This window comes from Moesziomyces antarcticus (genome assembly GCF_000747765.1).
Source record: "Moesziomyces antarcticus DNA, scaffold: scaffold_v10010, strain JCM 10317, whole genome shotgun sequence".
Taxonomy (NCBI): domain Eukaryota; kingdom Fungi; phylum Basidiomycota; class Ustilaginomycetes; order Ustilaginales; family Ustilaginaceae; genus Moesziomyces; species Moesziomyces antarcticus.
This window is the reverse complement of record NW_014639000.1, coordinates 650,784-672,869: the sequence shown is the minus strand read 5'-3', so window position 1 is coordinate 672,869 and position 22,086 is coordinate 650,784. Positions and strand designations below refer to the sequence as shown.

The 22,086-nt window shown below is 60.3% G+C and overlaps 8 protein-coding genes across 8 annotated transcripts; 7 read left to right on the top strand and 1 right to left on the bottom strand.

The window, feature by feature from the left end:
- Nucleotides 1-80: 80 nt before the first annotated feature.
- Nucleotides 81-2,930, top strand: PAN0_010d4165 (acylase and diesterase protein; the record flags this gene model as incomplete). Its single annotated transcript, XM_014800619.1, has 7 exons — nt 81-113; nt 334-443; nt 564-799; nt 904-1,537; nt 1,627-1,911; nt 2,022-2,298; nt 2,391-2,930. The coding sequence occupies 7 exons, from the start codon at nt 81-83 to the stop codon at nt 2,928-2,930; spliced, it is 2,115 nt and encodes a 704-aa protein (XP_014656105.1).
- A 633-nt stretch (nt 2,931-3,563) lies between these two features.
- PAN0_010d4164 (ATPase, AAA domain containing protein) lies at nt 3,564-5,543 on the top strand (the record flags this gene model as incomplete). The annotated part of the gene is made up of 1 exon (XM_014800618.1): nt 3,564-5,543. One exon carries the CDS (start codon nt 3,564-3,566, stop codon nt 5,541-5,543), a length of 1,980 nt encoding a protein of 659 aa, XP_014656104.1.
- Nucleotides 5,544-6,251: 708 nt separating this feature from the next.
- On the top strand, nt 6,252-8,082 carry PAN0_010d4163 (carboxyl transferase; the record flags this gene model as incomplete). Its single annotated transcript, XM_014800617.1, has 2 exons — nt 6,252-7,061; nt 7,150-8,082. The coding sequence occupies 2 exons, from the start codon at nt 6,252-6,254 to the stop codon at nt 8,080-8,082; spliced, it is 1,743 nt and encodes a 580-aa protein (XP_014656103.1).
- A 518-nt stretch (nt 8,083-8,600) lies between these two features.
- Nucleotides 8,601-11,957, top strand: PAN0_010d4162 (sister chromatid cohesion-related protein; the record flags this gene model as incomplete). Its single annotated transcript, XM_014800616.1, has 1 exon — nt 8,601-11,957. The coding sequence occupies one exon, from the start codon at nt 8,601-8,603 to the stop codon at nt 11,955-11,957; it is 3,357 nt and encodes a 1,118-aa protein (XP_014656102.1).
- A 250-nt stretch (nt 11,958-12,207) lies between these two features.
- Nucleotides 12,208-13,521, bottom strand: PAN0_010c4161 (chord-domain-containing protein; the record flags this gene model as incomplete). Its single annotated transcript, XM_014800615.1, has 1 exon — nt 12,208-13,521. The coding sequence occupies one exon, from the start codon at nt 13,519-13,521 to the stop codon at nt 12,208-12,210; it is 1,314 nt and encodes a 437-aa protein (XP_014656101.1).
- Nucleotides 13,522-15,189: 1,668 nt separating this feature from the next.
- On the top strand, nt 15,190-15,396 carry PAN0_010d4160 (uncharacterized protein; the record flags this gene model as incomplete). Its single annotated transcript, XM_014800614.1, has 1 exon — nt 15,190-15,396. The coding sequence occupies one exon, from the start codon at nt 15,190-15,192 to the stop codon at nt 15,394-15,396; it is 207 nt and encodes a 68-aa protein (XP_014656100.1).
- A 256-nt stretch (nt 15,397-15,652) lies between these two features.
- PAN0_010d4159 (uncharacterized protein) lies at nt 15,653-19,657 on the top strand (the record flags this gene model as incomplete). The annotated part of the gene is made up of 1 exon (XM_014800613.1): nt 15,653-19,657. The coding sequence occupies one exon, from the start codon at nt 15,653-15,655 to the stop codon at nt 19,655-19,657; it is 4,005 nt and encodes a 1,334-aa protein (XP_014656099.1).
- An 810-nt stretch (nt 19,658-20,467) lies between these two features.
- PAN0_010d4158 (uncharacterized protein) lies at nt 20,468-21,409 on the top strand (the record flags this gene model as incomplete). Its single annotated transcript, XM_014800612.1, has 1 exon — nt 20,468-21,409. One exon carries the CDS (start codon nt 20,468-20,470, stop codon nt 21,407-21,409), a length of 942 nt encoding a protein of 313 aa, XP_014656098.1.
- Between the last annotated feature and the right edge of the window lie 677 nt (nt 21,410-22,086).

The window sequence follows — 22,086 nt, the reverse complement described above, 5'->3', positions numbered from 1 at the left end:
GTCTGATCAACTTGAGTGGGGACAAGCAAGGTTATTGTAGCCCTCAATGAGTACTACAAGTTCCATTAAGGCCCCAAGCCATGTTTGTCCCTATCCCTAACGGGATGCACCTTGTAAGTCTAAAGTTCCATCCTTCAAGATTCTAATTTCGGTCGAATTTGGCGATCAATTTTGCGTCTCGTTTTCGCGCCTCTTTTTCGCGTTTAATTGCGCGGTTGAAAATCGAATTTCCGGTCCTTGTGTCGGTCAAGTCGGTTTGTGAGCCGTTGGCCTGCTCGACGCTTCGCATCGAGAGCACATCCATTGGAGCATACGACGCTCGGTTTCGGCCAGCGGAAACCTTCGGCCCGCGGCAACTTCATTCCTGCTTCCCCGCGGAGATCAATCGGCACGGGCGTCGGTCCACGATCGGCACAGAAGCCAGCGCCATCAAGCGGTGATTCGTTTCATGCGAGCAAGTGGGTGATTCTCTTTGATGAGTCGGGTTCGCTTATCTTGCGTGACGAAAAATGACCACGATACGATGACCACGCGGCCTTTCAACCCTACTATGCGGTCGTTAGCGCATTGCCATCCCCCGTCTTTTCCGACCATCATCTTTCCCCGCTTTGGCTGGGGCTGCTCCCCGCTGCACAAGCCGAGTCGACCCCCGCAGAGTGCCGAATCATGAGGGGCCCCGTGCGTTCGGCTTCGCCGATGCTGGCTGGAGCTGGCTATCGGCCCGCGATTTTCTGCATCGGCCCGGGAGCTCCTGCCATCCCCCGCACCCGTTACCCCCACATGGCCGAGGAGTCTTCCCGTAACACGTGGCCTGTGTTGCAGTCATGCGCGAACTCGTCTAACTGCTATATAGAGACGCACCACACGGCGCAACGGTCCATGATGGCCACGCACGTACGTCAGTCTCCCTCAACATGACGCTGCAACACATAATTGCCAAACATCCCAATCCCCCCGAGAACGATCCGCGCTATGACGGCGATTCAGCGTATTCGCTCAAGACTTTGCCCGCCGGCTGGAGATCCTCCGCCACCAGCAAGGCGCTCGACGAGGACTTGATCTTCGAGAAGAACGTTCCAATCAAGCTTCGAGACGGGATCACCATCTTGGCAGACATCTTTCGTCCCGTGAAACAGGAAAAGAACTTGCCTGCTATCCTTGTCTGGTCCCCGTATGGAAAGACGGGACGTGGCAAGTGTTCGATCTCGGCCATCGCTTGGCTCGAGGCCGGCATCTTGCCCTCCGAGCTTTCCGGGCTCGAAAAGTTCGAGGGACCGGACCCGGCACGATGGTGCCCTAAAGGCTACGCTGTCATCAACATCGATCCCCGGGGAACGTACGACAGTGAAGGCATCCAGTCACCCGTGCCAAGCCGGGCCATGGTTCAAGACGCTTACGACGTCGTGGAGTGGCTCGCCGTGCAGCCCTGGTGCAACGGCAAGGTTGGAGCCGCGGGTAACTCTCAGCTGGCCATGTCTCAGTTCTTTATTGGCGAGAGCCAGGCGCCTCACTTGGCTGCTTTGGCTCCTTGGGAAGGGTAGGTCTGAGTTCCAAGCCGATCGAGCGGCGCAGATTCGCAAACATGCGCTTGGTTGCTGACTTGCCATGATCCGCTCATCGTTGCAGCCTCACCGACAACTACCGTGCCACGGTCGCCCGTGGAGGCATCCCGGACACCGAATTTGCGGCGTCTATCTTCGGCTTGCTCTGCGGGCGAGACCGATTCGAGCTTCTGACGGACGAACTCGAGCAGCCTGGCCAAGACGGGCTGTACCGCGAACATGCGCGCAACATCAACGCGTCGCCTTCGTTGATCAAGGTTCCCCTGTACATGACTGCCTCCGTGGGTTCCGTCATCCACCTTCAGGGCAGCATTCTTGCGTGGAAGAAGGCAGCCTCGGCAGACAAGTGGTTAGTGCGATTTTCACCGTCCGTCGCAGGCCACTCGACGACGGATCGCTGTTGTCGCAAAAATGGATGTTCGGATCGTGATGTCTGATTCCCATGTCTCATTCTCGTAGGCTGCGTTTGCACGGCGGTCAAGAATGGTGGGACTTGTACCACCAACAGGACGATCTGGAGCGCTTTTTCGACCGATATTTGAAGGGCCTCGACAACGGCTGGGAGCAAACCGCTAGAGTCCGGTACCAGCTGCTTCCATTCGGACCCCTCTCGAGTCCCAAGACGTTGGCGTACAGGACGGCGGCAGACTTCCCTCCTCCAGAGATGAAGGAGATGAAGCTGTACCTTGCCGGCGTGGGAGCGCTTTCGCTCGAGCCGCAAGGGACGGCCGCGTCCGTCAGTTACGATTCTAGCGATCCGGATGCGATCGCGAGCTTGTATGGAAGAGCGACAGCAATGTGGGTGTCGTTGGCCTTCCCCGCATCAAGCTGTACGGCGCCAACGACACGCAGGAAGACTTCGACATTTACATCACCCTACGCAAGGTCGACAAGGATGGTCAAACCCTCTTCCAATACTGCTGGCCGCTCGACGATCTTCAGGCCGTCGCAAAGGCGCAGGGCAAACCGATCCCTGCAAGTCACGAGCAGTATCCCGCGCTCAACACGGCCGTCTACGTTGGACCCAGCGGTCGAATCCGGGCGTCGCATCGCAAGATTCGGTCTCCTCGTCCCGGCGACGAGGAGAACAATCTCTCGTGGCCGGGGTGGCCTTTTCATCCTCACGACGAGCGACAACCGGTTCCGGCGGGCACGATTGTCCCCATCGAAACTGGTATCTGGCCTGCCAACATCGAGGTTTCCAAGGGGGAAGCTATAAGACTCGACCTGACCCCGGTCAAGAAGGATCTTTTCGATTTCCCTTGGCAAGTGCGCAACAAGATTACCAGCAGTCAGAAAGGCACGCAGAGCTTCCACTTTGGCGGCAGCTACGATGCCCATCTTATCCTCCCAATGATCCAGCTCTGACCATCATGACAATCATGGGCAAGAACGATGTGAAAAGTTGCAGATACCGACGTGAAATTTTGTCAAGATCAGGCCATCAAGGCAGAGCATGCGAAGATGATGGTGGCTGCGTTGATGTGTTGCACACACTGGAACCAGGTGATGCCCGTTGTTTCTCATATTCGCATTTTCCTGCGTGTGGAAATGGAAGCATTTCCGGGCAAGTCGGGCTCTCCGGTCATCTGTTGGTCGCTGTCGGTCGGAACGGCAAAGGTGAGCGAGAACTCCATGGACTTGGCAGGATGGCGCGGACACGGGCTCGGCTGTGCTTCGGATGTCGGCTATTCGGAATCCGGGCGAGATGCACGGCCATCATGCATGCAACACCGCTTTGGCCAAGGTTGGCACGGTACCATGTTGTAGATGGCGAGGCTGTGCTGCAACGCACATGCAGCTCAGGCGTGCAGCAGGATGTGGTCTTCACGACGCCCAAGTTCTTGCATCTTGCCAAGGGTTTGCTTTGATGACCGCCGCTCGTGCCAACAAGGCTGTAGTCTGAGTCCGGGAAAGCGCTACAAATGGAGCGCCTGATCCTCGTCCATTGACGGTTCGCTCGTCATCACCGCATTCGGGTTACATCACAGAATCCTCGTCATGTCGTCGCAAACCGATGATGATTCGGTGTGGCAGCTAGTTCCGGCCAAGGAAAGCAAGCTACCCGGCGTGCATTACAGGTTTCTCGACGCCAACGAAAGTGCATCGAGCCATAACGATGTCGAAACCTTGCAGATCCCACTGCTCAGGCTAGTGCACCTGCTCGTCGGATCGAGGACGGGTGCCACGACGGTCTCACAGCATGCTCTCAAGCTCAACATTGGACGGCTTCGGTCGGCGCAGCTCGTCGTTGGACGCTACAACGCCAATCCCGGCTGCTCTGTTGCGCGCTTCCGAGCCGCCGAGCTGTTGTCTTCGCTGGGCGTCGCATCCGCCGCCGCCGCCAAGAAAGCTACGCAGCCAGATCGCATCCACATTGCCGGCCTCGACTCGTTGCTCAACAGCATTGACCCCGTCGATGGCGGTCTCGGAGACCGTCACGACCTGCAGGCCGCCTATGTCAGCTTTGACGATCTGGATGCCTGCTTTGCCCCTGGCAGACTGGTGACGTACCCGACTTCGGTAGGACACGCTTCTGAGCGGACCGCGGCACGCGTCTACTCTTGCCACTTTGAAGAGCGACGCAGTGCCTTTGGTAGTATCGAGCGCCAGTTCAATCTGGAGCTGGAGATGGTCGTGCCTCTCGGAAGCCGACTTGGACTGGTGACATTCACCGAGACGTTCAGCGGTTGGACGGGTGAGCGACGCAAGCGCATCGCCGAGCTGCTTGTCCGCCCGCTTCTGCCCGGCCGAGACGAAAAGGAGCTGGAGACCTTTGAGCTTCGCGGCCGTCGATGTCTGTCGTTGCTTCCTGGCGCCAACGAGGCGGAGCGCTATCGCTTCCTCGCCTACGAGGCCGGGGGCTTCTTTGCGCATGCCGATCGGACGACTAGCACGGCGTCGACCGCCGCCTTGGCCAGCGCTGCCGGTTCCGGCGGTCGTATCGTTATAGACGGCGACATGGCGCTGGCTCTGGGCCACCATCCGTCGCAGGGCAGCAGCGAGGCAGACCATGCCCTTCTCTCTGCAGCGGGAAGATACAAGCGATCCGGTGACAACGCTGAAGGGCTCTTGGTCCTCGACGCGATGCCTGACAGTCTTATTCCGCTCGTGTGGCCTGCCTTGTCTGGCTTCAGCCTGACTGCGAAAAGATGGGGCCATGTGCTTATTTCTTCGCTGTCGGAGATCCGTTTCAACCGAGCCGCCTTCGACCAGCTCGTTCTGTCTCCCGAGCGCAAACGTTTGATCCACGCCGTTGTCAATGCGCATCGACAAGAGCAGCCGGGCCAGGCAAAGCGCACTGCACGATTCCGCGACATTATTGCGAGCAAGTCAGGAGGCACGGTCTTCTTGCTCCATGGCGCGCCCGGCGTGGGCAAGACGCTGACCGCCGAGGCGGTGGCAGAGATGCTGGGGCGGCCGGTGTACTACGTCACCATGGGCGAGCTGGGCACGGCGGTGGGAAACGTCGAGGCGCGATTGGCACAGGTGCTGGATCTGTGCGCTGCGTGGCGTGCGGTGGTGCTGATCGACGAGGCCGACGTATTCCTCGAGCGCCGCGCATCTGGCGGAGCGGGCGACATCCTGCGCAACGCCCTCGTGTGCGTGGTGCTGCGTCTGATCGAGTACTTTTCAGGCATCCTGTTCCTCACGACGAATCGGGTAGCCTCGTTCGATCCTGCGCTGGAGAGCCGCGTGACGATTGCACTTCGCTACGATGCTCTGGATGCCGGCGCTCGCGAGCAGGTGTGGCGGAACTTGCTGGGCAATTTGGAGGACTCGGACGTGGATCTGGGGCAACTGGACTTTGGGCGACTTGCGAAGCACGACCTGAATGGCCGGCAGATCAAAAACACGATCCGGCTGGCGCTTGCACTGGCTGTCGACTCGCACTCGCCTCTCGACCAGGCCCTGCTCGATCTCACGCTTCAGACGACGATGATCGGCCGACTGGAGATGGAAGGCGGCTATTCGATCTGATGCACAGATCTCGATCACTCATCCCCATGTCTTTTGAGCTCGTCTGTCAAAGCTCTTGTGCAAGTGACAGTGTCGTGAGCAGTTTCAAGTGAGGGCTAGTCCCCTCCTCATCGTGCCCAATGCTGTTCCGCCGATTGTGTTGCGGTGACCCTCAGCAGTGTGGTGCCGAGAGAGTGTGCGCACCATGTCGATGATCGAATCGGCGATCCAGGCGAGGCTGGCCGTGATGCTTCATGCATCGGATGAGCGCCCGCCTAGCTTTCGGGACTGACGGTGCGGCGCGCCCGCTTGAGTTGACCCTCTTTGGCTGAGGATGAGCCGAAATCCGGCTCGGGGCATTTTCGCATTTGACGGACCAAAAGGCGAAGAGTCCGGCCGATTTTCCCCACTTTTTCCCCCGCAAAAGCGGCAGAAGCGGGCACGCGTCGAGGGCCGCAACGCAACGCCAGCCGGTTCCAACGAACACGCCCCGGCCAAAGCGCAACAGAGCAACTCCAACGTTCGGCTCGGCCGTCGACTGGCAAGCCAAGAGCATCCTAACCGGCAAAGGCCACATCCTTCTCTGCCTCTGTTTCTTCTCTTCCTTCCGGATACCGCAACGAGCCATCGCTGACTTGGCATCTCTTTCCTCCACCACCACCACCTGCTCCTTGCTCGCCCGACTTGTCCTCGTCCCTCCCGTTCATCAATCCGACCGTGTGGCCTGCGATGCTGTCAAGACGTCCGGTCCGGCTCGCCATTGGCGTTGCACGCCATGCTCACCGAGCTCTGAGCGCACCAACTCGCTCATACCGCGCCGCATCTCACTCGGTCTTCCAGGAACAGCACAGCGTGCTGCCCAACAACCTCGACGCTTCCTCGGACGAGTTCAGCGCCAACAAGGCCTACATGGACGGACTCGTGACCAAGCTCGATGCGACACACGCCAAGCTTGCGCTCGGTGGCACTGAAAAGGCACGCGCTCGTCACATCTCCAGGGGCAAGATGCTGCCGCGCGAACGTGTCGCCGCCCTGCTCGACCACGGTTCGCCCTTCGTCGAGCTCTCGCCGATGGCTGCCTACAACATGTACGGCAACGACGACATCCCGGGCGCCGGCATGATCTCGGGTATCGGCCGCGTCTCGGGGACCGAGTGCATGATCGTTGCCAACGACCCCACCGTCAAGGGAGGAAGCTACTACCCGATCTCGGTCAAGAAGCATCTCCGCGCCCAGGCCATCGCGCGCGAGAACCGTCTTCCCTGCGTCTACCTCAACGAGAGCGGAGGTGCGGCATTGCCCCACCAGGCCGACGTGTTTCCGGACGAGAACCACTTTGGCAGGATCTTTTACAATATGGCGCAGATGTCGGCGCTCGGCATCCCGCAGATCTCGGTGGTGCACGGCATCAGCGTTGCTGGAGGCGCCTACGTGCCTGCCATGGCCGACGAAACGATCATCGTACGCAACCAGGGCACCATTTTCCTCGCCGGCCCTCCGCTGGTCAAGGCCGCCCTCGGCGAGGTTGTCGATGACGAGGTATGTACAAGTCCCAATTGCCCTGACAAACACGTATAGATGACGTTCCCATGCTGATACGGGCTCGCACTTTGATTGGATCGCTCAGACGCTGGGAGGAGGCGAGATGCACTGCAGCGAGTCGGGTGTGACGGATCACCTGGCCATCGACGATGCCCACGCCATCACGCTGGCACGAGAGGCGGTGGCCAACCTGGGCCGCTGCGGCCGTTCGAATGCGGCGCTTACCGATGCTTCGTTCGAGCAGCCTCTCTACGACGCTTCCGAGCTGCACGGCATCATCCCCGAAAACGCACGCAAGCCGTTCGACATGCGCGACGTGATTGCGCGACTTGTGGATGGCTCGCGCTTCCACGAGTTCAAGAAGCTCTACGGCAGCACCATCGTCACGGGCTTTGCCAAGATTGCGGGCCAGGACGTCGGCATCATCGGCAACAACGGCGTGCTCTTCGGCGAGTCGGCCAAGAAGGCGACCAGCTTCATCCAGCTCTGCAACCAGCGACAGACGCCGCTGGTTTTCCTCGTCAACGTCACCGGCTACATGGTCGGCACCAAGGCTGAACGAGGAGGAATCGCCAAGGATGGCGCCAAGATGGTCCGAGCGGTGGCGTGTGCCAACGTCCCCAAGTTCACCGTCATCGTGGGAGGCAGCTTCGGTGCGGGCAACTACGGCATGTGCGGGCGCGCGTACAGCCCTCGCTTCCTGTGGATGTGGCCCAACGCCCGCGTGGGCGTGATGGGCGGCGAGCAGCTCAGCTCGGTCATGGGCACCGTCAGCAGCGACAAGTCCAAGTCGGAAGGCCTGCGCGCCAAGATCGAGGAGCAGTGCGAGCCAGAATACGCCACCGCGCGACTCTGGGACGATGGCATCATCCGACCGCAGGACACTCGCAGCGTGCTTGCGCTCGGCCTGAGCGTGGCCAACACGGGACGATGGAGAAGCTCGCAGCGCGGCGATGCCGGTGGCTCGCGACACCCGGCCTGGGACGGCAACAACTACGGAGACGGCGTCTACCGGTAAGTTTGACTTCCAGCACAGCTCCTAAATGGGCCTCTGACATTTTGACTGGTCGTACACGATGGCTGACCGAAACGATTTCCTTTTTGCTTCTTTGGTCTTGCTGCTGCCACTATTTCGCAACGATCAGAATGTGAGCTAGTCCTCATCGAGCATGCTATTGTTCTCCACTGTACCTGTCAATCATATTGCAATTGCTTTCCGAGACGAAGACAAGGGACGCTGTGAGGCATAGCTGAAGCTCAGCTCAGGACTGAGGGCGAGGGCTACGACCTAACAATGTCCATTTTTTTCGCGCTTTCTACGCGTCGCGCGACGCCGACCTGCAACGGCGTGTTGGACTCTCGCTCGCCAAAGTGCTTTGGCTCGGCGTCGGAAAAGGAGCATCCAGCGTGCCCCCACGCTGTGCCTTCTTGCCGCTCGACGACATCCAACACCTTGTCTTGACCACACTGAAGCCAACGTGACTCCTCCAAGGGACGGAAGAAGATCGCATCACGCGGTCACTGCAGCAGCGCAGTATGGCCAGCACTGCATTGCTCGAGGGCAATGGCCTACTCGACATGGACGATGGCGCGGCGCCTTCCAACCTTTCGCAGCCCAGAGCTGACGAGCTGTTCCCGAGCACATCCAGCGCGCTTCTCGACCGCGATCTCAACATACCCAGCCTCCCGACCTCGCAGAGTGAAGCCCAAAAGGCGCTCAACGCGTGGGGCTCCCGCGCAGCGTCCAGCTCTAATGCTGCTACCTATGCGCGCAGTCCGGTGCTCACCGGAGAGATGGACTTTGACGGCGACCTCGATCTCGACATGCTGCTCGACGAAGAGACAGCGTTCACCCGCGAGAGGGCCGACCTGCAGCCACCAGCTTCCACGACGCGAGTAGAACATGATGACGACGAGCTCGAAGCTTTCTTGCTCGCCGAGGACGAGCACATGGCGTCTCGGCCCCCGCAGCCGTCCTCTGCCGTACCGGCCTCATTCGCGTCGTCACACAGGCAAGATAAGCTTGCGAACGAGCCGACGTCGACCCAAGGTGCCTATGCGGCGTCGTCGCGTGCGTCATCGTCCGTCTCCGACCTGCTCGAGAGCAACGGCCTCCTCGGCCAGTCCTCTCAGCCCAGCTCCCAACACTCGATTGTCTCGGCGCAGAAGCCGCAACCCGCGGCAGCAGAGGTCACCGTGGCCACCGTCGCTCCAGGCTCGTCGCGCGCGATCGAGGCCTTGTCAAACTTTGAAGCGGAGAGTATCTCGTCGCCACCTGCTCTCGCTAGCGGCAGCAGCGAACATGCAGGTCCTTCGAGGCTCGCAGTTCGCCCGCCATCCAACGTCATCCCAAAGTATATCCCGGCGGGCTTCCTGCCGGCAACCACGATGGACGGAACGGCGGTCCGCTTCGAGCGACGCAAGCGTATGAAAGGCTGGAAGCCTCCGGCCATCATGACGGACGTCGACGCATCGCAGCTCCTCGAGCGTCCCATCCATCAGCTGCTCGAAGCGGTGGAAGCGCTCAAGGCACTCGATGTGGTGGAGCAGAAGGAAGCCCAAGATCGCCAGACTCGTCACGCAGCGTGCTCGGCCGACGCTGACGGTGTCCGCACGGTCGGCTCGCAGATGTGGGTCGACAAGCATCGCCCCGCCAAGTTTACAGAGCTGCTCGGAGACGAGAGAATCCATCGCGAGGTGCTGGGCTGGCTCAAGGAGTGGGACGAATGCGTCTTCAAGCGCAAGAACCATCGTAAGGAGCGCCATCGTCAGTACATCCAGGCCAAATACGGCCCTCCTACGGGCAGCTTCGGCGACAAATCGGGCGACAACGTCTTCAAGGATCCTCACGGCCGACCCAAGGAGCGCGTCATGATGATCTCGGGCCCGCCCGGTCTTGGCAAAACCACTCTGGCCCACATTGTCGGTGCGCATGCCGGGTACAACGTCTACGAGCTCAACGCCAGTGACGCGCGCTCGGCAGGTGCCGTCGAGGACGTGATCAAGATGGCGCTCGAGTCCGGCAGCTTGAAGGATCCTCGGCCGACGCTCGTGGTCATTGATGAGATCGACGGAGCTACGGGCGGTGGTGGCGGCGCTTCCGGCGAGTCGCACGGTTTCATCCGTGCGCTCGTCCGGCTCATCGAGTCGGGCAAAGGCTCCGATTCCAAGGCCGGCGGCCTTGCGGCACGAGGAAAGAAGCAGCGCAAAGGATCCAAGCCGCTGCTTCGACCCATCATCTGCATCTGCAACGATCTGTATGCGCCCTCGTTGCGTCCTTTACGACCCATGGCCAAGCTCGTGCGATTCCACAAGCCGCCCACCAACCTCGTTGTCAAGCGTCTGCGCGAAGTCTGCGAGGCCGAGGCGCTCTCGGTCGAGACTCGCGGCCTTTCAATGCTGGCCGAGCTGACCAGCGGTGACATCCGCTCGTGCCTCAACGCGCTCGAGTTTGCCAAGACAAAAAACATGGCGCTCACCGAGGCCGCCGTCAAGAACGCTGCGATCGGCATCAAAGACACGGGCGGCACCGTCCAAAAGGCGTGGGAGATGCTCTTCCGGCGTCAGAACCGCAAGCAGGCCGCGACGTCGAGCATGAAGGGAGCGAATGTGCAAGCCACCAGCGCCGAAAACGCACCCTGGAACTCTTCGCGAAAGGCCACGGCTCCGGAGCTGACCTTGGACGGCAAGGACAAGCAGAAGGACTTTGCCCTGGTCGACACGCCTCAGGAGAACGTCAGTCGCATCATCCACGAGGTGACGAGCTGCAACGAGTACGAGAAGCTGGCCTTAGGCTGCTTTGAGCACTATCCGACGCTGCGTGCTGCTGACGGTGGATGGAAGCGATACCGACAGGTGCACGACTGGCTGCATTTCGGCCAGTGCATCTCCGCGCGTGCTTGGTCGAACGGCAACTTTGAGCTGCTCGGCTTCATGCCGTGGTCGTTTGTCTGCTGGCATCTGCTCTTCGCCCATGTCGGCAACGCGCTGCCCGAGTATCCCAAGGTGGACTACGAGAACCACCTCAAGTCCTCGGCCTTCAACGAGATCGTGTCGCAGATCGCAACCGCGCTTCCGGCCGGCGTGCGCTCGCAGTTCAACCGACATGCGGTCATCACCGAGCTGGGACCGTCCTTGATGCGGATTCTCACTCCAGACCTGCGTCCGATCAACAATCAGCTGGCTCGCGCCGAGGACAAGCAGGTGTTCAGCTCGCTGGTCGCGGTGATGAACTCGCTCAACATCAAGTTTGTGCCGGACAAGATCTCGGAGGAGGAGGCTGCTGTGGTGGGGCAGAGCGCCGGTACGCTGGTGTACAAGTTGGAACCGCCGCTGGACGTCTTCACTCAGTTTGAGGGCAAACGGTCCAAGGACGTTGGTCCGTCGCGCTTCGCCGTTCGGCAATTGGTGGCGAGAGAGATGGAGAGGCAGCTGCTGCGCAAGAATGCGGGTGTCGACGGTGGAGAAGAGGATGCTGGTTCCACCTCCAAATCGGCCACGGCGGTGTACAGAACGAAGGGCGCAAATGCGGGCACAGGCCCGGATCCCGCCAAGGCCAAAGAGGGCAAAGTCGCCGTCGACTTTTTCGGCCGACCGATCGTAGCAAAGGCTGTAAAGGCGGATGATCCGCTGTCAGCGGTGCCCATTCCAGAGGGCATGGGTGGAAAGAAGAGAAAAGCGCCGACTGGAACGGGCGCCCCTGCAGCAGCCTCGACAACGCAAGGCGAAGCAACGCCGGCCTCCGCCGCCGAGGCTTCCGCTGCTGCGAGAGGCGAGGAGGAGCGCAAAGCCACTGACGATGCAGGCGACACGAACATCAAGGTGTTCTATCGCTACCACGAAGGCTTCTCGAATGCCGTCCGACGACCGATGAAGATGTCCTCGCTCCTGTAATTCAATGTACGCCGTCAGTCAGAAGTCATTGGCAATTCTACACTCGCCGGCTTGCCATGATTGCTCCCCAACGATGGACACATGCGAGGGATTTTGGGTCGACAGTCTGCGCAGACTCGATGAGCACTTGTTCACGCACGGTGACATGGAGGAGGAACTGTTCTTACAAGAGGACATGCATGGATGGATGACAGGAAGTCGGAATGGAAGGAGAATAGTCTGGTGCGAAAGGAGTTGCCGAGCGGCGAGATCACTTGTCCTTGTCGCGGCCGAAGGTGAGGCCGTAGCCGACGACGCGGTCGCCGCTCTCGAGGCAAGGCCAGCTCTGGCCCTTTGCGTGCTTTGCGAGGACGAGGTCGACCTTGAACTTGGTGATGTTGAAGGACGACTCTGCGGGCACGATGGAAGCAAACGGCGTGAGGAGCTTGCGGAATCGTCGCGGGCGAGTCGAGCCTGGTGCTGGAGGCAGGAGCAGGGAGAAGACGACGCCTTGCTCTTGAAATTCGATCGAGCTCTGGCCTGCATCCACAGCCTTGGCGTAGACGGTGAGACGCACATCGTTGGGCGTCTCGTAATGATCCATCCTGCAATCGACACTCTCTTCACCGCCGGCGCCGGCATTTGACTTGGGCGCGCCTACAAAGAGGTGACCGGTCTTGGCAGTGGAGCAAGGCTCGATCTTGAGAAAGTCGTCAAAGTCGAGCACTCTTCGTTTGCAGCACGACCAGCCTTTGGAGCCCTCGTGGAAGATGGGTGTGCCCTTGTGGTGGTTGCAAGACTCGCTGCTGCGGTCTCGCGATCCGCCTTCGAACCTGAAGCCGCATCCGCCTCGCTTGCAGGTGAGACCGGCGGGCAAATTCGCGTCCGACTCGACGGGGTCCTCCTCCTCGACAGGCTCCTTGGGCGCTTGCGCCTTGGCCGCGGTGCTGGAAGCCTGGGCAGCATTTTGTGCGGCAAGCAACGACATCCCCGACAAGGGCTGAACGATGTCGGGGGCGGTGGCAGCGGCAGTGTCCTTGCCGAATGTTTCTTTGCCATCTGCGTCCTTGGAGACGAGGTGGACGTCCGAGCTGGAACCGGCTGGGGTGGAGGCGTCTGCATCTGCGACCACCGCACCGTTCTTGACGGTAGGGACGTTTTGCTTTTCTGTCGAGTGTGCGTCGGCAGAGCTGCAGCCGGGGATGGCGAGGAACTGGTCAAACTCCATGACGGGCTTGTTGGTGTCCTTGCAACACGACCATGACTTGAGACCTTCGTGAAAGACGGGCGCGCCTGGGTGGTAGCTGCATGAGCCTGCAGCAGCAGCGGAAGTGGTGGGGTCGAAGTCGACGCCGCAGCCGCGGCGTGTGCAAATGACCATGTCTGCGGAAGCGGTTTCGGTGGTGGTGGATGGTGGTGAAGCGGACTTCTGTCGGATGTCGTCCGAGCCCAACAGACAGACAGCTTCGGTCCGGCTCGCTTTCTCGGAAATCCGTGCAGTTCTTCGGACCTGGGCGGCGGCATGGAAATTTGTCGAAGCCACCGAGGCTTGTATCGCCGAGGTCAAAGTGTGCCGGGCGGTCATCGGGTGGAATCTGCAAATTGGGCGCCGCCCGTTGGCTGTTAGAGTGGATTTCTAGACGCGTCGCAGCCACCTCGGACCTCGGCGAGGCCGAGATGGAGGCTCGGACCTGACTTGAGTGGCGGATGGTGATGTGCCTTGTACCAAAAACACTGGAGCCGAGATAGAGTCGGAGTCGGAGATGAGATGAGTTTGACCAGCCGCGACGACGATTGGCGGACTACGAAACGAGCGACAGCCAGGCTCGTGTTGCAACGCGAGCAACCGTACGTGAGCGGGCTCTCAGCGACCCCGACCCGCCTTCTCGCCGTCCGCAGTGTTGACGCGTCTGAATGAAAGCATACAGTAGCATAGCATGCTTAGGCTGCAGCGCAGGGTTTGGTGTCCCCCACATTCCAGACCTGCGAGAGCCGGGAGCACAGGCCTTGGCAGGGCGAGCCAACGCAAAGGTGCGCGGGAGCTGCAATCTGTGCAGAGCATTCACGCCTCTGGCTGCAGGCGATAAGCGCAGCTTTTGACTTGCAATCCAGTAGTGTGCAGCAAGCTCCGGTCGGAGCGAGCGGAGGGAACCGTGCATGGCGGCTGGGAGTGGCGGCGCATGGCTGAAAACGCGCGTCGCGCAACGAAGCGGGATGGCAGAGCATGTGCGTGCCGTCACGAGAGACGATGATGCGCATGCAGGCGGGATGTGACATGTGAAATAAGTCTCCGAAGCACGAAGGCTGCGGCTAGCCACACGCACGCACGAAGACAGCCAGCCGTCCCGATCCACAAAAACGTGCGAGCAACGCCGACACGACGAGAAAAAAAAAAACAGGAACCGCCCCCTTTCGCCCTGAAAAGGGGGGATCCAAAAGAACAACACGCACACGCGTCGATCCGGGCACAAAAGGAGGATTTCGCGTTGCATCTGCCGAGACCAACACTTGAGCGTGCAGCGCCACGGCCGAAATTTGTCGGGAGAGCGAAAACACGCAAGCTCGTCAGTACCAGTCGTCGGCTCTTTCGCACCTTTCGGTCTCGAGGGTACGTGCACTGGCTCGCTCGGATTTGCAGCCTCACCTGCTGAGAGGCTGGCGCAACCAAGGCGCCATCTCTCTCCTTTCTTGGCGAGTGTGATTCGGACGAGCCGGCGTGCATTGGTCAGCGAAGGCACTGCACGTCGACGCAGCCAGCAAAAGAGAGAATGAGAGGGAGGGAGAGCTGCATTCGATTCGCGGGCAAAGAGTGTGGCTTGGGCTCGCAACGCAGACCGAGTACAGTATGCTACTATAACGCAGCCACCATCGGCAGCCACCGAGACCAAGCTGCTCGGAGCTTGAACTCCCCTCGACGGGCTGGCGCTGCACCGTCCAAGTCTCGACGACGCACAGAAGGCACCTCTGCTTTCCCGAAGCACGAGGCGAGCGCCTTGGCCTCGGCAGTTTCGCGTCATGTCTGCCGGGCGGTTTCATTTTTTCTTCTTCCTCTTCTTCTTGTTGCTGCTGCTCCTCGTGTGCTTCTTTGGAAAAGTGGGAAATTTGCAGAGAGCGCCACCGAGTGTGAAGCGTGTTGCCAACCCCCTTTTTTCGGATGTCCCATGAAAGCAACACCTGAGACGCAACTTGGCGAGCCTCGAAAGCGAAGGGGTCAGCGGTGCTGGACCCTGATCGCCCCTGGATCCGCCGTCGCATGCAGCCGAAGCAGCAACAGCAGCAAAAGCAGCATGCAGGCCCCGTCCTCTGGAGCCTCCGCGCTCTATCACGCTCCTTGCTTAGCCTGTCTCCTGCGGTCACCGCTCGCAATCCTTTGCCTCTTCGACGCTTGGATGCCCCTCCCAGCCTCGTCACCAACAACGATCTTCACCCTCCACCGCTCGACTCGTATCCATCCGCCTAAGCCCAAATCACCCTCGCTCCAGCTTCTCCCGACACCGAGGCGCTCCAAGTCGTCGTCGTCGTCGTCGCATCACAACCGCCTCAGCTATTGAGGCCAAAGAAGCGTCGTGCGCGCAAAACGAGGCGGGACCTACTTTCTTAGCATATAGCATAGCATTTGCACCCACTCGACCCCATGCTACGCTAATCTCGACCCCCATCCTAACCATCCTCGCTGACGCCGTCAGTTTCACGCCCCTTTCGAGGACAAAGGCAAGATGCTATCACAAGCTGCATCACGGCCACGACCGCCAGGCCTTCGAAGAATCTCTTCTCAACGGCCTTCGCAACATGATGAGGCCCAGCAACCAGACGCTGCGACACCACAGTGCGTCGCAGACGACGCCTCCAGCACGCCGCATCGCTCCCCCTTTTCCGACGTCCTGAACCGCATCCACGACCCTACCGTCAAAACTCTCGACAAATCCCTCTCGTCAAGCCCATCGACACAGTCACAGACGAAGACATACATGCCAACTGGACAGCCTGCCTGCGATGACATGATCGACGAGAATGAGGGCGCGCCCTTACACACCATCCCGTCGTCGCTCAGTCAACAAGATCTTGATCCTAGCTGGCTCGGCGCTCTGGAACGCCACGAGCTCGAAGAGCTCTTGATCGAAGCCAGTCGCAAGGTTCGCGAGCGCGAACAGAAGCTCGTCGTCGCCGCCAACATTGGCAAGGCCCTCTTGGAGAAGAATCTCTCGCTGCGTAGCGGCATCATGTCAAGCATGGCCTCGAGCTCCAGCCTTTTCGGCCTCGCCGATATCGAGGCCATGATCGAAGATTTCGCCGATCCCTCCGACGCCACCTCATCCGCCAACCTCGAAGACCAAGGCCTCGATGATGGACCTGCACAATACCCTTCTTCCCGCCCAATGTACTCTCCTCCAACCACCGACATCGACATCCAGTCTCAGGGTCCCTTTTCACCAGCGCGATCCGAGCCCGACAATACCCCTTTGGCGCATCCCGTCCTCCCAGGCACCACCGGTTCAGACTACTTCACACAGCCGACCTCGGACAGGTCAGATCTGCCCTCAAGAAGTTCTGCGCTGGATGCACCTTACAGTCCTATCGTTGTTTCCACCTGGGTTCCCAACGAATCGGGACTCGTCCCATCTCAGCCATGCTCTCCGAGCGCTTCCATCCGGAGCTTTGCCTCGCAGGCTTTCCTTTCGCCCGTCGACAGCGTGTCTCGTGCACCGTTCAAGAACGGCCGTGCGAACACCCGCCATCGATCCCGGCCGTCCCTGGTTCAGATACAGGCACTTGAAGCACAGAGACAGCTCGCCTCTCTTGGCGAACAGAACGATGTGTTACATCAGCAGATTGCAGAACTTCAGCACGAAGCCGAGAGCGCACGATTCGATGGCAGCAAGAGGCTCAACAGACTCAACAAGGAGATTCGCGGATTGAAGGCGGAGCTCGAAGCTGCCACAAAGCGCAACATCGAGCTCGAGACGAGCACCTCATCCACACGACCTTCCTCTCGAACCCCACTGCGGTCACCAGCGAACCGTGAATCATTGTCCCAAGAGCCAAAGTCACCGCTTTTCTCTCTGGATCGAAGGCATGGAGCTCCCTCTGCGGCAACGCTGCTTCCCGACTCGATGCCAGCGGCGAAGGACGACCCGGTCTCGGAGCAACATGGGCTCGCGCCTTCCACCTCGACTCTTGAGGACCTCGTTCGCTCGACTCAGAGTACGAACGGCGAGAGCGCTTTGGTGGTTCAGCTACTCGCCAAGATCAAAGAGCTCGAAGAGACCAACGCGGTCATGGCCAAAGCAGAACTCGATTTCGGTAATCGCGTGGGCCGTGCTATGGAAGAAGACGAGAGGCTTCGCGACGCCTTCAACACAGTCGGTCAAGATCTTGGTAAAGATGCCACCTTCGGGGCCCTGGGCCAAGCTTCTGGGAATGTGGACTCACATCCTCACCACAGTCCCTCGAAGGTGGCCGCACTCCAGCCCGGGTTTATGACTCCTTCCGGCTCGCAGCGTAGCCTTGCCTCGCTGGCGTCGTCGGACACGTCCAGCCCCGTTGCTTCCTTGTCTCCCGGCCAGAGAAGGAGAGCTCCTGGCAATCGCCACATCATCGAGCATCGCAAGACTGTGCGTGCCGCCATCCGACGTGCCAAGAAAGAGCTCGCCGCGGAGATCTGGAACCCGAACGGCGAACAGCCGCTCGCATCCGGCACTACATTGTCGCGCTCCTCGACGGAACAGTCCCTCGGCACCTACTCGATCGATCTGAGCGGTGAAAGCAGTGCGGCTTCCTCGCCTAGGTCTAGGGGTCTTCATCGAAAATCCTCGGCCAGCTCGTTCGGCCTCGGGCCTGCAGGCAGACCACGGATTCGCATCACGCCTTCCATCGAAGATCTAGGTAGGAGGCGAAAGACGCAAGAACGAATCATCACCGGTCCCGCGCACGACTCGTCTCCTGCAGAAGACTGGCAGGACGTCATCACACCAACCTTGGCGAGCTTCCCACGCCAAGATACGCTCCGACCCGCCGACGCAGTCCAGTCTCACGCCCATCGATCGGCCGATGAGACGCTGGAGGAGCGCGGCCGGGAAAGAAGCCCTGCGAGAACGAGCTGGCAAGCTTCCGCGGCATCATCTCCCGCGACAGATATGCTGGCCTACCTCTCACCTTCCCGGCAATGGTCTTCTGATCCGACGGCTCGCGTGCGAAGGTCTAGGTCGAGGTCCTCGTCCTTCGTTTCCGATGGACGATCCGCCCACAGTCCATCCTTGCGACTGCACAGTCCCGATTCTTACCTCGGAAGCCGCCCGAGAACAACGCAGAGTCCGGCTTCTGCCTCTTCGCAGCGGGGAAGGACGCTCGGAAGTGAGCTTGGTAGCATCTTCGGCGGAGACGACCGCAAGAACGACTTTGACGACGACCTACCGCAAAATCGCCGCACTGTCGTCTCTGCGACTCAGATTGCGGGAGCTGTAGCGCCGCAGTCTCTGGTTCTCGCCACCAACAAAGCCATGCCTCTGCAGCTGTGGACTCCCGTGCGGCGACGGGTCGAATCCGACCGGCCAACGGCTAATGTTGGCCGACTCGTGCCGGAAAACACGAGCGAGCATACTGACGATCTGGAATGCGTCCTGGCGCATCCGGCGCACGCTCACGTCGACGACGTCTTTCTAGATGGGTCTCCACTCCGCCCGCGCGACGCTGCATTGCTCACCCGCGTCGAAGATGGAGAGCGGGGCGAGTGGCTGGCCGGCGAGCCTATCATCGAGGCGGGCGGGCTGCAGGACGAAGACGAGCCCCGAGGTGCTCAATTTGATCTGATCAGTGCTGTCGTCGAGAACGAGGCAGTAGCATGGGCGGACGATGACGACTATGGTCGAACGATCAGCCAGCGCGACGCTGTCAAGCTCGGTCTGCTGGCCCCCAGCCCGTCTACTGCGAACGTTCGCAGCCTCAGGGCCATCGCAGACCGTTCCATGCGCGGCACTTCGATCTTCACGTCCACAAAGGCTTCTCACAAGGGTAAGGCCAAGCAGTCCGGAGGTACGCGAGGGGCGGTACCTTTCCGACTCGAGATTGAGTCGTCAGAACAGGTCGAGGATCGACTCCGCCTCGAGTCGCTCCTCCGCAGACGAAGACTTGACTTGCTGCGAGAACGAGGTTTCTCTGACGGGCGGACGCCAGACGAGTACGACCGGAAGCAGGAAGATCAACTCGTGGCCATGTATGCCCCGACGCCTCGGCGCATGCATGAAAAGCGCCGACGGGCGTTGGAGGGAGATCCATCGCGCAGCCAGCTAGCTCTGTCGCCACAAAGTCGCGAGTCGAGCCACTCGATGCGCCAATGGCTTCGAGACGTATCGAGCGTCTCGCCATCAGTGCGCGACGACGAGGACAGACGAGATGCCGGGAATCTTGACCTCGACTGCATCGGACCCGAGGACGGAGAATTCGAGCTGCTGGACTGTCCTTCCTGGAAGAAGCAAGGCGGACGTGGCACGGACTACTTCCCGACCTCATTCCGCGCCCGCTACCGACCGGCGATGGTGAAGCAGAGGGCGGCGCATGTGTCGCAGGTCACGTACGCATGGGTGGAAGAATGGGTCCAGTTCGCCTTTGTCGTGTTCCTCGCCTTTGTCGTCATGGTCGAACAGGGACCTAATCGAGCCATGCACCGTGCCAAAGCCCAAGCCAAAGGTGGTGCCGTCCAAGCTCTCATGCCCAAGGCCGAGTAGGGGATGGCGCGTCGACCCGACTCGGTCAATGTCTAAACGGCGGCCTCCGAGGCGCCGCCGAGAAGAAGCTGGATGGACCCCGTTTGAATGATACCCGATCTATCGCATATATCATGTACAGTAAAGTATGTCACTGCACACCTCATTCGTTTCAAAATACTTTCCGTCGAGCGAGCGCTTGTTGGTGCGAGATGGTTGATAGCAAGAGGCAAGCGAGCGTTGGGCTCCGACAGTGGCATCGAAGGTCGGGGACACGGAAGCGAGACATGGTTCAAAGGAACTCGGGACAAGGGATTGGGCACACACAGCAAGGAACGCGGGACGACAGCCAGCAAGTCCGAGCCGAGAGCCGTAAGCCGCGATCCGACTTGCGGACCAGGATTCGCGACACCCCGTGGCTTTGTGCCATCGGAGGGGCCGCCGAGCAGACAGCCGAGCAAGGGCCGAATCGGTTGGCTCGTCGGCACCCAAATTGCAAGCGTGGGGCGCTTTGCTGGGTGCAGGGCCGTCGGAGCTGTCTACTTGACCTGGGATGCTTGCGATTGAGATGATTGACCTTCGAACAACACAGCGGTCAACACTGATGCGGCCTAACTTGGCCCGTGTCATCCAATTTGAGCCTGTGCGCGCGTAGACCCCATGTGAATGGTCAGTCGTGAGTTGCACAGATAAATAGAGACTGAGATCTAGGGATGGCAAGTTGGGATCCAAGGGCGTCTGACCACCACTTTGCTGCACATAGTCCGCTCTCCTTGAAGCTCCATCCGGCGCGCCAAAATACGCTTCTTGACCGACGCAACCACCACCGTGATGGAGAAGGAGGAGATCCAGTACAAGCCGGTTTTCGAGCCGTTTGCTAGTCAGCCATGGAGCCAGTACGCACACGGCTCGGGGAACAGTGCTCCGGGTCGGCCCAAGTCGGTGTCGGGGATGCCGCGGATCACGCTTGCGCTGCTGCGTGACACCTTCACCATCACCACCTGGCTCTTGATGGGCGCAAGCCTGCAATGTGCTGTGGTCGCCATCTTTGGTGCTGGTCTCTGGGTGGTGGCGCTTCCGGTTGGCGTGCTGGCACTGCGCGTGCTCAGGGCGCTTTTGCAGACCTCCGATGTGCTGCCTAATCCGCTGATGGAGGGCGTCATCCGCGGCCGAACCATGTGCCACTTTCCCGACGAAGACGGAGTGCACCGGGAGGGTCCTTCGAATCGGCCGCTGGCGGTGCTGTTGATTTCGGCCAAGTGCAACCATCCGCTGGGCATGCTGGGCCCTGGCTTCCGAGAGGCGGGCGAGTTCTTCAAGCAGTGCGTGGACTGGCTGGAGGAAGACTCGCATGCGCGCGGCTTCCTCGGCATGACGCAGTGGCTCAATGCGGCGGACCGCACGACGAACAACGAGCTGCTCTCCATCGGCTACTTTCGATCGGTCGAAGATATCCATGCGCTTGCGCACCACGCGGTGCATCGTGCGCCGTGGAAGTGGTGGAACGAATCGCTCAAGAAGCTGGACCACATTACGCTCACGCACGAAATCTTCTCGGTCGAGGCTGGCGGCTGGGAGAACATCTTTTTGAACTCCAAGCCGACGCAGCTCGGCACTGCTGTGGTCAAGGGCAACGACGGCAAGTGGCGCTCACCGCTCGTCTACATCCCGCGCAGCTTGGGATCGTCGTCCAAGCGTATGCGTCGCGACCAGACCGAAGCCGAGGCTCGACGCCAACAAGAGACGGATGCCATCACGGGCGATGCATACTGATGTCGCAAGTGCGTTCGCCCCTTGCTGTGATTCCCTGTCACTGGACCTCCGCATCGACGCCTGAATGTTATGTAGTCTATTCTTTTGACGTGCGCCGCAACCTTGATCGTAAGCATGAAGCAAGCAAGAGACTCAGGGAAGTGAGCTTGAGACGTGAGCCTGCTGAGCCTGCTGCTGAGCAAGGATGGGAGACTGGCAGTCAAAGGTGACAGGAGCTGCAGGCGCCGATGCAGGTCCGGCAGTTGCTCCAAGGGTCCTCCTTCCTTGCTCGTCTCTGCTTGCCGCCTTGAGGTCGGCCCGCGCTGGCTCAGTCGCCCCAACAATGGCCGGGTCGGCCAAATCGGGGTCCAACGGTTCGCTCCCGCGGCCGCCTCTGCTGAAGTGGCAGGCTAAATTGCAGGTAATTTCGACGATGCTCGGAATTCGCAACAGCCGCTGGGGCAAAAAAAAAAAGGCAGGCCGCCAAGCAAAGAGGCGGCGGCTCTGACTCGGTGCGGTGGTGGGGTCGTGGGATGCGGTGGGATGTCACTGGCCCGAGACAGCAGCAGAAGACGGCGGGCAGGGTTCAGCCGCGCACAAGCCGAGTTTCTGCCGTCGTCCTCCGTCTCTCTCCATCACCGCCATCATCACCTTCATCGGATCGGACTGATTCGCTGTTCCACTCCTGCTTTTGCGGC